This window comes from Gadus macrocephalus, chromosome 9 (genome assembly GCF_031168955.1).
Source record: "Gadus macrocephalus chromosome 9, ASM3116895v1".
Taxonomy (NCBI): domain Eukaryota; kingdom Metazoa; phylum Chordata; class Actinopteri; order Gadiformes; family Gadidae; genus Gadus; species Gadus macrocephalus.
Window position 1 is genome coordinate 14438489 of NC_082390.1, and position 16875 is coordinate 14455363.

At 45.6% G+C, this 16875-nt stretch overlaps 3 protein-coding genes across 3 annotated transcripts; all 3 read right to left on the reverse strand.

Annotated features, from left to right (window-relative positions):
* Window positions 1-111: 111 nt before the first annotated feature.
* On the reverse strand, window positions 112-3022 carry LOC132464957 (serine protease 56-like). Its single transcript, XM_060061591.1, has 5 exons — window positions 2780-3022; window positions 2064-2118; window positions 1689-1899; window positions 461-647; window positions 112-175 (listed from the first exon to the last, which is right to left on the reverse strand). The coding sequence occupies exons 1-5, from the start codon at window positions 2974-2976 to the stop codon at window positions 112-114; spliced, it is 714 nt and encodes a 237-aa protein (XP_059917574.1). The 5' UTR covers window positions 2977-3022.
* On the reverse strand, window positions 3021-6492 carry LOC132464533 (ovochymase-2-like). Its single transcript, XM_060060960.1, has 5 exons — window positions 6229-6492; window positions 5847-5971; window positions 5466-5559; window positions 4837-4968; window positions 3021-4501 (listed from the first exon to the last, which is right to left on the reverse strand). The coding sequence occupies exons 1-5, from the start codon at window positions 6254-6256 to the stop codon at window positions 4170-4172; spliced, it is 711 nt and encodes a 236-aa protein (XP_059916943.1). The 5' UTR covers window positions 6257-6492; the 3' UTR covers window positions 3021-4169.
* A 1815-nt stretch (window positions 6493-8307) lies between these two features.
* Window positions 8308-10588, reverse strand: LOC132464534 (ovochymase-2-like). Its single transcript, XM_060060961.1, has 3 exons — window positions 10520-10588; window positions 10048-10145; window positions 8308-9861 (listed from the first exon to the last, which is right to left on the reverse strand). Exons 1-3 carry the CDS (start codon window positions 10580-10582, stop codon window positions 9630-9632), a joined length of 393 nt encoding a protein of 130 aa, XP_059916944.1. The 5' UTR covers window positions 10583-10588; the 3' UTR covers window positions 8308-9629.
* Window positions 10589-16875: the final 6287 nt, after the last annotated feature.

Sequence of the window (16875 nt, forward strand, 5' to 3'; positions counted from 1 at the left end):
CACAATGTATTTATATTCCTCAGTACGTTTAGAATTTTTTTTATATTGTAAAGCTTATTATAAAGCCTTGTGAGACCATCCTGATATTTTTTTACGGTTAAATCTTACCTTTTATGTTCCGTCTGTGGCATGTGTCGTTGTTCCCCAGCTCCATACTCCCCCTGGTGGCCTCGGCCTGTTGGTGACACAGACTCCTGAGCTCTGGATGGTGCTCTACCTACAGCACTGTCGCGCGCGCGCGCGCACACACACACACACACACACACACACACACACACACACACACACACACACACACACACACACACACACACACACACACACACACACACACACACACACACACACACACACACACACACACACGACTAATGCAGAAATATTGCCAAATATAAAGGACCAACACAGCATAAGTTGAATTTTTTTTTATTACATCAGTGAGTCTGGTTAGGCTACTGACCTCTGAGCTGGTCCTCTATCTGGTTTCTGAGTGCAGCCAGAGAGGTGAACCCAGCTGCAGCTGGCGTGTTGGGGCTTCCAAATGTTTCTCCCAGGGCTGCTTCCACATATGCCACACCGCTCAAAAGCCCCAGCAAAAGCCACCCAGAGGCCGCCCTCTGGCACACCAGGGCTGCACCGTAAGCCCACTGTGATGCCAAGAATACGACAAGTTCAAGTGCAATCATTTCCTATATTTAATATTTTAATTCTATTTTTTACTATATTGCTTACTGATTCTACTTCCTGTTGAAGAGGAGGAAGTCGACAATAAAGCTGTTAGATGTAACTTATTTAAAAAAACAAAAAAAACAGGTCATAACAGTACACTTCCAAAAAGTTTCGCAAGAGGGCGCAAACCATTTACATTATTGATAGGGGCTGCAACCACCACGAAGCTATCCCATTCAGTTTCACCAGAGGGCAGGCACTATGCAAATACCAAACATTTAATCGTTGCCGCTTTGAAACTGATCCACACTATAGTTACTTACAAATACAAATGTAGCCTATAGCACACTTTGGGGCCAGTCGCCTAAAGCTCTGGCCTATAACAGTCTGGAGTAATCTATATACAGAATTGAATAAACTGAAGATTTATATATCTTCTCTCTATGTGTCATGCGTCTAGTTGAGGAAGGAAAGAACTCCTCACCATACACAACGTTTGAGACTGGTACTGTGTGACACCGGACAGACACTTCACAGCTTCCCCAGCGTGGTGGCTAACGCATTGTGCAACATTTATTTTCATTGTTGTCTGGCAATAATACGCAGCGATGTTCTTCTGAGGGGGACCTGAGAGCAAATCATGTGTAAATTATATAATGTATATAATAATATATCATATAATAACACGATAACACTGCAATATTTAGAGCTTGTAGAATATTTCAAGGTTATCATACAATAACTCAAAAACCCTGCAATATTTAGAGTTTATAGATGATTTCAAGGATTGTGTTTTGTTTAGCCCTTAGTGGAAAAGTCTGCTGTTGTGTGTTGGTTAAGCATCCTCTTAATGACATTAAACACATCATGTCCATTCATGCAAGCTTTGGCTTCAAGTATCTGGGGGTGCCCATACCAGGTCATGAGGGGAAATTTGTTCAAAAAGACCAGTAAAATGCAAATGCCATTGTAACTGCGAATCTTTGGGTGTGAAACAAAAATTGTTGAGTAATCCTTACTTTCTAGTAGAATCCACCCTGAGACGATGCACACCTGGGCAGGTAACCTGTCCTGGCTCCCATGATGCTCTTGCAGGCACATGATCTGAGCATGCTCATAGAGAGGCAGGGGAGAGGCAAGCTGGAGCAGAGCAGCATTACAGCCCCAAGAGGAGGCATTGTATCTTGGGTCAGTTGGGTGTAGAATCACCACCCTGGCAACCAGGCTTCCCTAAGGGCATTACACAATAGAAAAACAGCCCATAGATATATCTTTCCGCATTTAACAGGCAAATGAGCATGTATTAACATGCTCATGCATGCAGAGAGCAAGTGAAAACAGACTGACAACTGTTGTTCTTAGGCTTGGTCGTGCATGCGGGCAGACACGCGTACCTGCTTTTGGGCTCCGGTGGTTTCCATGGCCAGCTTAGCCACGGACTCTGTGTCTCTAGAGTGTGTTAGAGATACAGCTACATGAATGTCTGGTAAAAGCTCTCTCTGGGCAATGTGATGTGGTCATATACTGAGGGAATGGCAACTTCCAAAGCTAACACGACGATGTGTGTGTAGAAAAGAAGAGCACCCACAAGAATGGGTTATTTAAACAATGATTGAGAGAACCTTGAGGGAAAATAAAGGTTAAGAATGTGGAGCTAAAGGACAAACATCACGAACAATCATATGGAACGGAATGTGGACGATACTCAAACAAGTTGAATTTAGTATTTATTATCCAACATGATATCTTAAAAAAGGCTCAACACACTTTTCATTTGCTAGAATACATGTCTTTGTTGGATCATTCGGATGTGTACCATGGCAACTGGAGTTAATTACCGAAACCTTTGTTGTTGCCCCCTAGTGTGTAAACCTCCTTAAAGGCTTAGGTTTGAATGATTACAGGGAATACCTCATGTGAAGAGATCACAGATAAATGCAAGTTTCTTACTTGTGTTTGCATGCCTGTACATGTAGTGTGTGTGTGTGTGTGTGTGTGTGTGTGTGTGTGTGTGTGTGTGTGTGTGTGTGTGTGTGTGTGTGTGTGTGTGTGTGTGTGTGTGTGTGTGTGTGTGTGTGTATTAAGAGCTTGGGATGTAAGGGTTACTGACAAGCCAGCGGTGCAGCGACCAGGGGCTGGGACCCAGAGGGCCTGGACAAGGACCCCAGTGCAGATTAGCTCAGTATCCAGGAGAAGGTGCACTATCCAGGGCAGAGCTCTATCCTCAGACGCCTCTTTCCCAACCATGGCTGTGAGGAGGTGTATTGCATTAACAGGCTCTGTCATGGATACTAATAAACAGAGCATGCACACACACACTCACAAATGCCCCCCCCCCCCCCCTCCACACACACACACACATACATACAGAATCACTGCCCCACACACGCAAAGTTGAACAATAGTTCCAGACCAGTTCCTGATTGAGTAATAACCCTCAGTAATAACCCTCAGAGAATAGTCTGTTTGACTCCGCAGCCCAGAGCCCAGAGGCTAGTCATCTAGGCTTAAGACGCTTTTCTTTATTTTCCTCTTGTTTTTGTGTGTGTCACTGTGTGTTTTGTGTTTGTGCAAGTGTGTGTTTGTGTGTGTGTGCGTAAGGAATTCGACCAGAAGTTAGAATGGAGAATAGATTACCATTTGGGACCAGTGCATAGAGACTGACTGCTGTCTGTATACTCCTAACAGGCTTCAGTTTCCTCGGTTGTAAAGGTCAGTGTCCAATTTCCCAATGACACACTAATAGGTCTCTGGTATATGTTACTTTGAACGGTTAAAATAAAGCACTGATACACACACAGCGCTAACAATAATACGAAAGAAAAATAGAGATTTAAAAGCGAGGAAAGAGACAAAAAGAAAACTAGTTTGAGGTTAATAGTTTCCAAAAAAGAGTTAATAATATTCTATGACCTAATAATCACTGAGTGGAAGACGGGTAATTCAACGTCTGCAGGACACAGACATGCGTAGTATCCATGTGTTCCAATGACAAAAGCAGCCACTCGTATACATTTTATGGATGCGGGACAGGCAAGAAGCACACACACACACACGTCCAAACAGGACTGGGGCGAACCAGAACTTGCCGCTAGGCAAACGAGCGTCATGCAGGAATGCAGCTCATCGGCAAGTGGATTTTTTCCAGCGGGGGCCTCTGACACTCTGAAAAGTCTGTGTGCGAATTGCATTGTTTAGTTTGGGATGAGGATGCGCAGGCCAGATGCTGAATAGCAGCCAACTAACTGTATACTGCCTGAGGGGCAGTTTATTGGCTGATATTTTGGCAGTGATTCAGTAATGTGCTGGTGACTCAGTGTGATTCACCGGTTCAGGGGGGAAATAAGCGGTTCCCTGGTTGTTATGGTGCTAATGGCCCTGGGGTGGGTTTTTTTCCGAAAAGGAAAAGGGATGTTCAAGAAGAGAAGGGAGTATGTAAGCGTATGTAAGTTAGGAAATGAGCTGTGGAGCCAGTTTAAAAAAAAAGAAAAAGGAAGGATTCAAAACCACCAGCCATAGGTTTGTGTGCTCCGGGAACTAGCTGACAAATCGTCCCGGTTGTCCATCTGTCCACCGATCACGGGGCCTGTCTGTACGTCCGTCTGAAGGCCTGTCTGTACGTCCGTCTGTTGGTCTGTCTGTGAGTCCGTCTGTTGGCCTGTCTGTGAGTCCGTCTGTTGGTCTGTCTGTGAGTCCGTCTGTTGGCCTGTCCCTATGTCTGTCTGAAGGCCTGTCTTCACATCTGTCTGTTTGCCTGTCTGTGTGTCTGTCTGTTGGTCTGTCTGGTTGGGTTGCCATGCCGCTGTATCTGACCGCTCCTCGTTGTGCAGGTCTGCAGACAAACAGAGCAGTAAGGTTATCAAGGCCTGATGACACTGATTGGCCAACAGACAGCTCCCAGATTGGAGAGGGGGTTGGACGATGGTGGAGGAACAGCCAATGGCGTGAGACCTACAGAGGACGAGAGGGGAGACACAGGAAAACAACCACACACGTAACACATACACAATTGTACAATTTCTCTTTTTCTCGTGGGTATTTTGGTAAAAATATCTCTCATGCACACACACACACACACACACACACACACACACACACACACACACACACACACACACACACACACACACACACACACACACAAAAAACAAACTTGAATTCCTTCACCTGCAAGGTGGATGAAGGCCAGCGATGCCCTGAAGCCTCTGTGTGTCAGCGTGGCATCTGTGGTGAGCTGGAGCACCATGACCCGGTCGTAGGACAGCACGGAGGGAGGGACCCAGCGTCCACACAGCACCGCTGCAGAACAAACACTCTACTGCTTATCCAGTGTATTGTATCAAGGCATTGAGTCTGCTAGGGCACACTGAGAGAGCGCAAGATATCATCGCGGGATGTTAAAGGTGACAGATTACACCACCAGCTGTGAGACGTCTTTTTTTTTTATCTGCCTCTTCTGACATCACTAGTGGCCGTGTCTACCTAGATGTTTAATGGATAGGTCAGTCTACCAGCCTACCTAGTGGAGTGTAGCAAACGTTGCTCATCTATCCGTCATACATCTAGGTGGACACACCCACCTATGCTGTCAGAAGTGGCAGTTTTTCAAAACGCCCGGTCAGACCTGGTGGTATAATTTGTCACCTTTAACGGATAATACTGAGATATTAGTCGTCGTATTCACTCATATTTTTCAAGTAGATTGGTTTGAACATGTTTCTCATTGGTCCACACCTTTCAATGCGATGAGGTATTCAATTGTAGTGATGTAACCTATAGCAACACATTGATCTCACCGAGTCGATCCACACCTGCTACGTCTCCCAGGACAACGAGGGAATCGTAGAGACAGCCGTCTGACTCCTCCAGGTCAAAGTCAGTAAAGTCCAGCTGGGAAGGCCAAATAAACCAATGATCTCCAGGCCTTTCAGCACCACAACCCTACAGGAAACTCTTAATCTTTGTTTCCAACTTCTTTGTAATGCCCTGCAATGCAATATCAGATAATATAGTGATTGAGTCAACATTTTCCTCTTGACCCTGCAATTTTCAAGGAAAGTCCATGTTCAACTTCATAAATATCCCCCTCTGGGATTAATATAGTTGCACTTAATATTTTAAAGATAGCCATAGTGATAAGAGCTTACAGCATGTGTGCGTGTGTGTGTGTGAGTCACCTTGACAACATGACCCTGTGGAGCATAGATGACCCAGGTGAAGGTGAAGTTGTTACTGTAGTCATCTGGATAATTGGGGCTTTGCACAATACTCTGGTCGTCGACAACAACCACCATACCGTACGCTGCATGCACAAAATAGCACACTGTGATATACGTGGTTATTGTGTATGGGAACACCCAAATCCTTCATGAATTAATAATATGGGAACTCACTCACTGCTGGAAAAGAGAAATTGAGAGAGAGAGAGAGAGAGAGAGAGAGAGAGAGAGAGAGAGAGAGAGAGAGAGAGAGAGAGAGAGAGAGAGAGAGAGAGAGAGAGAGAGAGAGAGAGAGAGAGAGAGAGGAAAAAAAAGGAGAGAAAGAGAGAGAGGGCCTTACATTTGAAAACAGGTGGAAGGTGTCCCATCACAGCACGGTGGTGGATGACAAATCCACTTCCTGTTTTGCTAACGTCAGAGGAGAAGGAGAGTGTTGCACTCTGGGAGTTATTCAAAAGGACTGGGCCGAGTGGGACGCGTCCACAGTATATCCCTGGTGGGAAGTACAGTTCCCCAGAGAGAAGAACAGGAACCCAGGGGGGGAAGGACAATAAGAGATGCAGAGGGGAACAACATGTTATACTGATTATAGTTCTGAATTGTATATATATATATATATATAAATATGTGCTCCTGTGCATGTGTAACCTCACCAACAGGCCCGTGGGTACCCACAGCCACAGTGAGTCGGTCAAAGAGACACCGGGAGTCATTCTCTAGGTCAAGATGGTGGAACTCCAACAGAATGCTGTAGCCTGGTGGAGCATGGATGGTCCACGTGCAAAACCTGAGAGAGAGAGAGAGAGAGAGAGAGAGAGAGAGAGAGAGAGAGAGAGAGAGAGAGAGAGAGAGAGAGAGAGAGAGAGAGAGATTATCTCAGCTAGTTTAAATCTATTGAATCATCTATGAGCAGTTTACTTCATAGTCCTGGCCTACTTGAGTCGCTCTTGATATAACGGCTGACTTCAAGACAAAACAGGCCATAATACTCCCACAGCTCCACCCTTCGTGTTGGCAACAGGAGGGCACAGAAGCACTGGCATTTCCTGTTGGTCATGTTTCATCAAAAAAGTAACATCTTTGTAACTTTACAGTGTTAAATGAGCATAGCTCATAGTGTCTGTCTTCCTCAGTGACACTCAGGCCCTGAGGTGTGTAACTCTCTTGGTGATTCTATGCTGAGTTTGTTCTAACGTTAGGGTTAGGCTGGGACCCACTCGTTGTTGCTATAGTGATGACAAGGAAGGGCAGGGTTTCTGATGATCCCTAAACTGTCAGCTACAGGCCCGTCTCTCACCCCACAGCTCTGGAGGCCTGGAAAACACACACACACACACACACACACACACACACACACACACACACACACACACACACACACACACACACACACACACACACACACACACACACACACACACAGAATATATAAACAAATGGTTTTGGCCCTTTCCACAATGTTTGCACAACATTGTACTTTCTGAATGAATAAAAGAACAAACTCTTACTTGACTTTTATGACCAACAGCTAACACAGGACTTTTTGTGCTTTTCCCATACAAACACAGTCACTACGACACCCATGAAGCGACGTGGTGTAGATAAACCTGCCTTACACCCCATCACCATGCTCAGACTAACACTGCACAGGCTCCTCCTACTGCATTGAGAACAGGGTTTGGCTAAACGGGGTGAAGGTTGTTCCTACGCCTGTCCCCTGGAGAGCCCTAACAGAGCAGCCCCCCGCCGCCCGTCACCTGCCTGCTCTCAGCGTGCGGCGGATCCAGGGCAGCAGCAGCCTGACGTCAGTGAACACGCCGGGAGAGCCCCGGTGCGCGGGCGGCCGGCTCCGGTTGCTTCCCCAGCTCCGTCCACAGCCCTTCCCCCAGGAGGCCACGCCCACGGCTGCCCAGCGGCCGCCGCCCTGCACACGGCATCCCAAGGGGCCTCCGGAGTCCCCCTGGGGCCAGGAGGGAGAACCATGGATGACCACGTCTTTTCAATCAACCAGTCAATCTATCAGTAATTATACAAAAAAATATCCATTTGTCTAACCCTCACGAGGTGTTGTTTTGTTAGACTACCTGACATGCATCCTTCCCTCCTCTTTCAGGCCCAGCACAGAGTACGGTGAAGGTGGGCTGAGGCTGGCCTGCTGCCTGGTACTGCAAGGCGGTCCTGACCGTGTCCAGGACATGCTTACACCTGGCCTGATCCACCAGGTCCAACCGGACCTCTCTCAGAACCGCAGCCACGCGCCCCCCTATCACCGGGCAAGGAATGAGAAGTTACTAATGTACAGGGGACTAAAGAATAGGGAAAATCAAATCAAGTGATCAGATCATTTTGGTATTAGGCGATTCTTTTGAGACCTCTTACTTTCTCTCACCCTGCCCCAACCAGCCATCATGCAGCTGGCTGGAGATGTGAAGCTCTCCTCGGGTAAAGGCAAACAGATTGGCTGGACATGGGCTCCTAAAAAAATAAAATAATAATATCTTTATTTAAAAACAATGGTTTACAAAGTGCTTTGACATAATACATTTAGGAAGACATTTAGAAAGAGAATAGAAAGAATAAAAAGACGGCATAATTTAAAAGTTACTGATTCTGCAAGCTTTATCTCCGCAGGCAGGTCGTTCCAAAGCCGAGGCGCCCTGGTGAAAAAGACCCGATCACCTGTAGTCTTGAGCCTCATCCCTGGAACAGTAAGGAGGGCCTCACCCGCGGACCTAAGGCTATGAGAGGCTCGTACGGGGTCTGCATGTCTGTTATGTACTCAGGGGCTAAACCTTGACGAGCCTTAAAAGTGATCAATAAAATCTTAAAATCGATTCTAAAACAGATAGGGAGCCAGTGCAAAGAAGCTAAGACACAAATGATGTGATGTCATCTGTTAAAACCAGTGAGAAGCCTAGCTGCTGAATTTTGAACCAACAGGAGGCGGGAGAGTGATTTTTGGTTGATGCCGTTTACGATGCAGTAATCTAAATGCGAGAATATGAGGGCATGAATTACTTTTTTGAGGTCGGGTTGTGATAAAAAAATATATATTTTAGAAATGGTTCTGATGTGGAGAAAACAGGACTGTACAACTCTATACAAGTCTGAATCTAAAATGACACCTATGTTTCTGGCAGTGGGCATGATATTGCTGGATAATGGGCCGAGACTGATGGGACTGGTGATGGTGGTCGGAGGGTTGAACAGTATTATTTCAGATTTGGAGTTGAAAAGTTGGCGGAAGTTATGGGCCATCCAGCGGTTCTCGTCTTCGAGGCAGTCTAAAACAGCAGCTAGGCTTCTCGGATCGTTGGGTCACAGCGGGAGGTATATCTTTGTAACATCAGCATAGCAGTGAAAAGAAACATTTGTGCCGCTGGATAAGTTGGCAGAGAGGGAGCATATCTATTGAAATAAAATAGGACCTAAAATGGAACCCTGCGGTACACCATAGGCTAGTTGGGTTGTAGAGGAAGAGTGGCTGCCGATGGTGACCCCACAGGTTCTGTTAGAAAGATAAGAATTCAACCAACCAAACGACATGACTAGCAATAAACACAGTGGATTAATTTAAAAGGACAAGGATATCCAAGTAATAGTGAAGGAATTTCATCCACAACAAGGATTTATAACTATATTTTTATCTCAGATAAATTAAATATATTATATGTTAGACATTTTATTTTATTAATGAACCTGCTAGACTGTATACCGAAAAAGAGTAATATCAGAGCCTGTCTACTCAGACATTCTCTGGTAACATGTACTGTGTGTGGCACAGAGGAAGAGGAACGTGCCCAGCTGAATGTGGCCCTCTAGCTCCACCAGGGCGATGTCGTAGCTCATGGGGGCGGCGTGGTGGAACCTCTCGTGGACGGATATGTTCTTGATGAGGAAGGCCTGCTCCTCTTCATCACGTGATCCTTGATCATACTCTCCCACCACGGCTGTGATGCCAGCGAGGGTGTTTCTTTATCAGCGTGCAGAGAGGGAGAGGAAGAGAGAGAGAGAGAGAGAGAGAGAGAGAGATTCCATGTAACACAAGTCTCAGTTCTTGACATAGGATGAGTTTATGAATACATTGACATTGAACTCTGATCAGGTTGAAATGAGATGAGGAGAGAGTGCATCCAGGCGTGGATCAGGTGAGGTATACCTGGAGGTGGAGGTGAAGCAGTGGGCCGCGGTCATCAGCCAGCTGTCTGTAAGGACGGCCGCACCACAGAAATGAGATCCTTTCATCTTCAGCGAGACCTGAGGGATGACCAGCACACAATTCCTCAATGTCATGGGAGCGAGGCGATTGATTGATATTCTATGGAAATGTTATTCAGCCTCCTCTCGTTTGTTCTTCTGATAAATTATTTATATATTTTATATTGATAAAGAAATGTAATTTTAAGGATCGGTATCAGTGTGGCCTAACAATTACCTGATTAGAACATGTCCCTACGTTATAAAATGCACGTACTGCATACAGAACAGTATGGTCACAGTATATGGTAGTAGTGCATTTAACACCATTATACTTGTTCAATATGCTACACAATGAAACAAAGGACCAGATGTAGTTGACAATAAACGCAGCTCGAGGAAAAGGGAGAAGCTCAGCAGCGAGGTTGACTCACCAGCCAGGGATGTGATCCGTAGCGGGCCTCTGTCCCACCGACAACCCTCAGGGCCTGGTCCATGGGGCTCCGGCCTAGTTAACGGAGCTTCATCGGTACACCTCACCGTGCATTATGTAGACACAGATACAACATTCGTCCCTGTCATTTTATTTTATTTCACACACACACACACACACACACACACACACACACACACACACACACACACACACACACACACACACACACACACACACACACACACACACACACACACACACACACACACACACACACACACACGAGTTGTATCGATTGAATGATATACCTGTATTTGTAGGATATTCTTCGCCCATGTCCAGGCAGAAACAGAGGGATATCAGAGCACTGTAGACCTTCATAGCAAACGCGTGCATTGTTGCTACTAGGCCAGAGCAGGAGGATGTGTGAGCGAATGCAGTGGGAGAATGAGGATGCCTCTTTAACAAGCCAGTGAAACTGAATGCTGGGGAGTATGGAATGTGGGCAGACATCTTATTAGTGTCAAAACACACAAATTCCTCCTCAATATGTTTACTATGTCCTTATCTGATTTAATTACATTTGGGACATGAAGATAACAAGGGCAAATGCAAAGACCCATGTTGCCAACAAACAGTAAAATATTGAGGGAGGAAAACAGGAAGTAGAGTATAACACCTAAGCAAAAGGCTGTAAACTATACGGGAACAATGCCAGTTCCTGTGTTCCACACTGTTATTTCCCAAAATCAGACAAGCAGAAAACACAGCGACCTACCTTCAGTTGTGTTTGATGAACAGTGGGAGCATTAGTGTGAGTGAGAACTGCACATTTAGCCTTGATGGATATTCTAAAATAGTTTGATATGAAACAAAGTAACTGAGTGGCCCTTGAGTTCAACAGTTAAACTGGTGTAACCTTGTGTTCTGTGAGCTACTTTACGCTGAAAAGTAACAACACATCACTTCTCTAACATTAGTGGAGGTGTGAGGACGGATGTCAGAGACATATCAGTCCAAAGTCAGTGTTCAACAGACTTCCCACTTGAAGTTAAGGGGTTTTATTTTATTCGGGAAAGTTTGATCGTCAAATAGAAAACACACACACACACACACACACAGTGTGTAGTCTTATCTGTTCAAATGTTGGCCATATATGTCAGAGTATTAGCCCAGTCTTCAGTCTTTCTTTCTAAAAAGTATTCTCATAATTCACACAGCAGGTGAGATAGATCACCCAACACCATACCCAGAAGAACAAAACCTGATACTCCCCAATGTAAACATCTGTGGGCATCATTAACAGAAGCAATCCAGCAATTAAGCTTAAGGGACTTCTGGGAGATTACGTGTTGTCTAACATCACCATAGCAGCAGGGACACCGCCCAGCTAAATCCTTGTAAGCCTGCGGGTTCCTGTTGATGCTAGGCAGCAAGGCCAGCACCACCAGGCACCACAGTGGTGACTCAGTTCCTTTCAGGGCTTCCTGGCTGCAGTTGGCTCAGATATAGGGAGGCTTCAGAGACAGAACCCTGAACGTGGAAGGTGCAAAGTAAAAGGGGTAGGATAAGCCAGGCACCATGACTGTAGACTGTAGTGCTGCTGTTTTTATTGATCTCTCCAAGGCATTTGATATGGTTGACCAGGGGCCTGTACTACGAAGCTCGATTAGAGGGTTAGCGAGGTATGCTGAGCGCAAAGCCTGGGTTAGTTGTACCACGAAAGTCGATCTCTTTAAGCGTCGCTGTATCACCATGGTGACTTACGCTCTCAACAAAACCTTGTTGGGAGCAGGTTTTCAGCTTAGACTACCCGGAGATCGGCTACTTAAATCGGCGTGCGCAGCTTCCTAGCCCCTCCTCCGACAAAGGCGTCACCATTTGTGGGTGTTCCCGTGGACCTCGGCACACTTATCGTACAGGCGTCTCTCCGGAGAGACAGAACCGATCCCTTGGCATTGTCTGACGATATTCTTTATGAGAGATACAGATTCTCATCAGAGGGTATTCGTTATTTGATCGTCCTTGTTGGGCCGTATGTAGGCAATGCTACACAAAGAAGCCGTGCACCTACTGTTGCGCAGTGTGTCTGTGTTTCAAGTTCAAAGGTGGCCCCACGTTCAACGTACATTAACCTTGGATAGTCAAGTGCCGTGTTGTCCATTATCCCTTACTTAACCGCTATGTCAGTGACACAATTAGGCCTAGGCATTTTTTATTCCACAAATTCATATTATAGCTGTGAGAAGAATCACTTCCATAGTCGCCCTGGAGTAACAGGACGACACTCTCCTGCAAGAATCAGGGAAACCTATTATAGGACATTTCTTCCAAAAATTAAACATTTAGAAGAATACGTGACACTTTGCTTTGATAGTTATATACCTCTGATTGGAGATTGATCGTCGGCGGCTCCTCCAAAATAATGTTTGTACCTTCAACTAAAAATGACAATTAGCCTGTGAGAAGGTGAAATCCTCCCCCTTCTCACTGTCTCGCATTGGAGCTATTGTTATTATTATATTGTGTGTTTGTGTATATATATATTAGATTGGGCTGGTGGAAGTTAGTCTTCCGTCCCGGTAGGGGGCAGTATAGTTATAGTAAAATAGCTTTAGGTGAAGAATGTTCCCCCCCCCCCCTACTAATGGTCTGGCCCATACGGCCTTGATTGGGCCAATTGGCGTTTCCCTATTTAAGGGCTGCTCATTTGGTGTTAGAGAGGCTGAAAGTGGTGCTGGCTTGACGTGAGGCCAGTACGAAAGGTTATGATATCCTATGTTATGTATCTTAGTTTTGTTTGCTGACCGATGCAGTCATTTCCTTTTCGTTTGGAACGTTGCTATATTTTTGTGTGAATGTTTTGGAGACATTAAAACTTTTTTCTTAGTCCTCTGTCCGTTGCCCTCATTTTTGCCCACACTCGGAATTCCCAGTTGGCCGTATCCCAGATACGTGGGGCGACCACGCCGGTCCCTCACATTTGGTGGCAGTGGTGGGATCTTTTTTTCGACGCCATCAGAGAAACTGGAGAGACGAGGGGGAAGACGGGGACTCGGTGGACAGCTAGGACGAGGACGAATCTGGTGGCGAATGGAGCAGAGGCTGTCCCGAGGGGGTCTACTGGAGATGGAGGATGCGGCCATGGTGAGGACCAGGCATCCAGCGGAGGCCCGCTTGAGGGGTCTGACCTTGCCGCGGTGCGTAGGCTCTTGGAGCGGGAGGCCTTCACCTGCACCAGATCCAGCACCAGCTCCGGCACATGCACCAGCACCTGCACCAGCACCTGCACCAGTAGCGCCCGTGACCTGGCCCAGGGCGGCCATTCCCAGGCTGGAAGAGGATAAGGACATTTGAGCAGTACCTCATGACATTTGTGAGGTTAGCAATGGCTTTGGCTGGCCAAGAGAGGATTGGGCCGTCTTTATAGTACCCTACCTCGCCGGCAAAGCACGCAGCGCCTACGTGGCGATGAACATGGGTCAGGCCACTGATCCCCTTGGTAAAGCGGCCTTTTCTGTGATTGTGTAACAGAGGCTGCTAAGGGGGAGACAGGGGTCGTGACCCCTTCGTTGTGGATCACCGCGCCTCACAGTGGCTGGGTAGCATGAAGGACTCGAATGCTCGCATCACCCGCTGGTTCTTGGCACTGCAGCCATTTCATTTCACGGTGCAGTACCGGGCGGGAAGGCAGAATACTGTGGCAGACTTTTTGTCTCGCCATCCTGTTGGCGAAACTCCAGAGGTGGTGGGAAATGTGAGAAGGTGAAATCCTCCCCCTTCTCACTGTCTCGCATTGGAGCTATTGTTATTATTATATTGTGTGTTTGTGTATATATATATTAGATTGGGCTGGTGGAAGTTAGTCTTCCGTCCCGGTAGGGGGCAGTATAGTTATAGTAAAATAGCTTTAGGTGAAGAATGTTCCCCCCCCCCCCTACTAATGGTCTGGCCCATACGGCCTTGATTGGGCCAATTGGCGTTTCCCTATTTAAGGGCTGCTCATTTGGTGTTAGAGAGGCTGAAAGTGGTGCTGGCTTGACGTGAGGCCAGTACGAAAGGTTATGATATCCTATGTTATGTATCTTAGTTTTGTTTGCTGACCGATGCAGTCATTTCCTTTTCGTTTGGAACGTTGCTATATTTTTGTGTGAATGTTTTGGAGACATTAAAACTTCACTTTTTTCTTAGTCCTCTGTCCGTTGCCCTCATTTTTGCCCACACTCGGAATTCCCAGTTGGCCGTATCCCAGATACGTGGGGCGACCACGCCGGTCCCTCACATAGCCTAATTTACACTCAATCATTTCACATTGGATTAGCAAGACAATTATTGATGTCCATTGCAAATACATGAATACATACTCATTAAAAACTCCTTGGATGTCGACGCAGTGGGGTCAGAGGACATCCCCTCTTCCACTCCTACCATCATCGGCGACCATCGTTATTGGCGAGAGCCAGCTCCTCCGAAGTGGTGAAGGGGGGTGGAGCGGTCCCCCTCCCAGTCGTATTAATTTGGGTTTTATTTTTATTTGCTACAGGTAATCAACATGACATTAAAGGTTTGTAGAATGTTGGTGTATTTTAGTGTCTCTCTTTTGTTCACATTTCTAGTCTAGGAACAGGCCAGGGCCTCTCATACTGACACAAGGAGTTATCCCCAACATTCTGCCATTGTTATGTCTCAACAAGGTTGAACCGACCTGGTCCTCCGGGAAATAGCCAGGGCCAGATACCTTATCAGTGCTGAGAGTGCGTCTGTTTTCGTGTTATTCATGTATCCCCTTTTGGTATAATACTCGCCCCAACCCTTTGGTTCGACGAGAAGAGGGTTCGACAGCCAAGGAACAAGTCATCGACCACCGGGTCCACTATAGATTATTCAACCTAAGTCTGTATCTCGCTGTATTCCTGGAATAAACCATCTATTCAACCCTCTGATCCAACCTGTCAAGCTGCTTTGATTTCGACTTCAAGAATTACTACTACGACTGAAAATACACAACGCAGAGTCTGTCCGAACAGTTTAGAAATAAGCTGAAATCTAACAGGTTGGAGCCTAGGCCATTGCAAATTATAGGCTAGATTCACCTGAAATTATTCAAATGGCTGCTTACAACCACATTGAATAATATTTTTATATTTATTTTTGACTTGGCCCCATGTTCGTAGGAGCGTGCTGGCACCACATCTATGGGGGTAAAAGGCATGATGATACATGATATTTTTTAGACAATATGCAGAATCTTTTCACTTACGAATTAACATGGTCGGCTATTTTTTTGCCAGCACGCCACCCTAGCCATATTATGGGCAACCGTGTTCCCCCTAGGCTGTGATTTGGACTTTGAATTCCTCGTGAGAATTCATAATAATACACCGCTCTCGCTTGATTCATTTTGCATAAGGGTGAGTCAAATGACGTGATAAACGCCCCTTTTATGTGAACGCACATTGAACCTAAAGCGGAAAACCTGGTTTGACTGATTTAATCTAAAGTGAGCGTCGTGGTACCATTTAACTCTGATTGCGAGTTCCGTCTCTGTCGAGCCAGGTTTTCCCAAGAAAGCCTATGTTCAGCGAGGTTCGTGGTATTCCCCATGTCACCTTGGCAGATAAGTTGTTTATCCAGGCAGGTTGTAAACTGGTTTTCAAATTATTTGTCAGTGCAAACACATTGTGTCCAGTTTGCTGGGTCTTCGTCCTCTTTTCTCCCTCTTTCAAAGGGCATGCCCCAGGGTTCCATACTAGGACCATTGTTGTTTGTCCTAGTACCACAATAAATATAAACAATCTTTGTGACAAAATATCAAATTCTGCCTGTCATTTCTATGCAGATGATACCGTTATTTACTGTTCATCCCATTCAATGGTGGAAACGTTTTATTTCCTGCAGTCTGCTTCTGACGTTTAACAGGCAGCTCTCAAAATTGAAATTGGTTTTAAATACAGATAAAACAAAATGAATGTTTTTTTTAAATGGTAAAGAGCTACCAACAAATAGGCCAAAGCTTTTAAAAAACCCTCAAGGTCGAAATTGAAAGGATTTGTACAAATACCTGGGTTTTATTATTGATGAAATTTTTTCTTTTAAACTACATATTGAAAAACTTGTCTCCAGATTGAAAATCTAATTAGGATTCTTTTTTAGAAATAAATCTTGCTTCACAATGCAGGCCAGGAAACATTTGTTCACTGCAACCTTTCTACCATTGTTGGATTACGGTGACCTGCTATGTATGAACGCACCAGAACAGTACCTCAAAATCATTTCAAAAGCAACAACAAACAGATCGCAAATATCCTAACGACAGATCGGACGAGAAAAACGTATAAATCCCTTTATTTACGG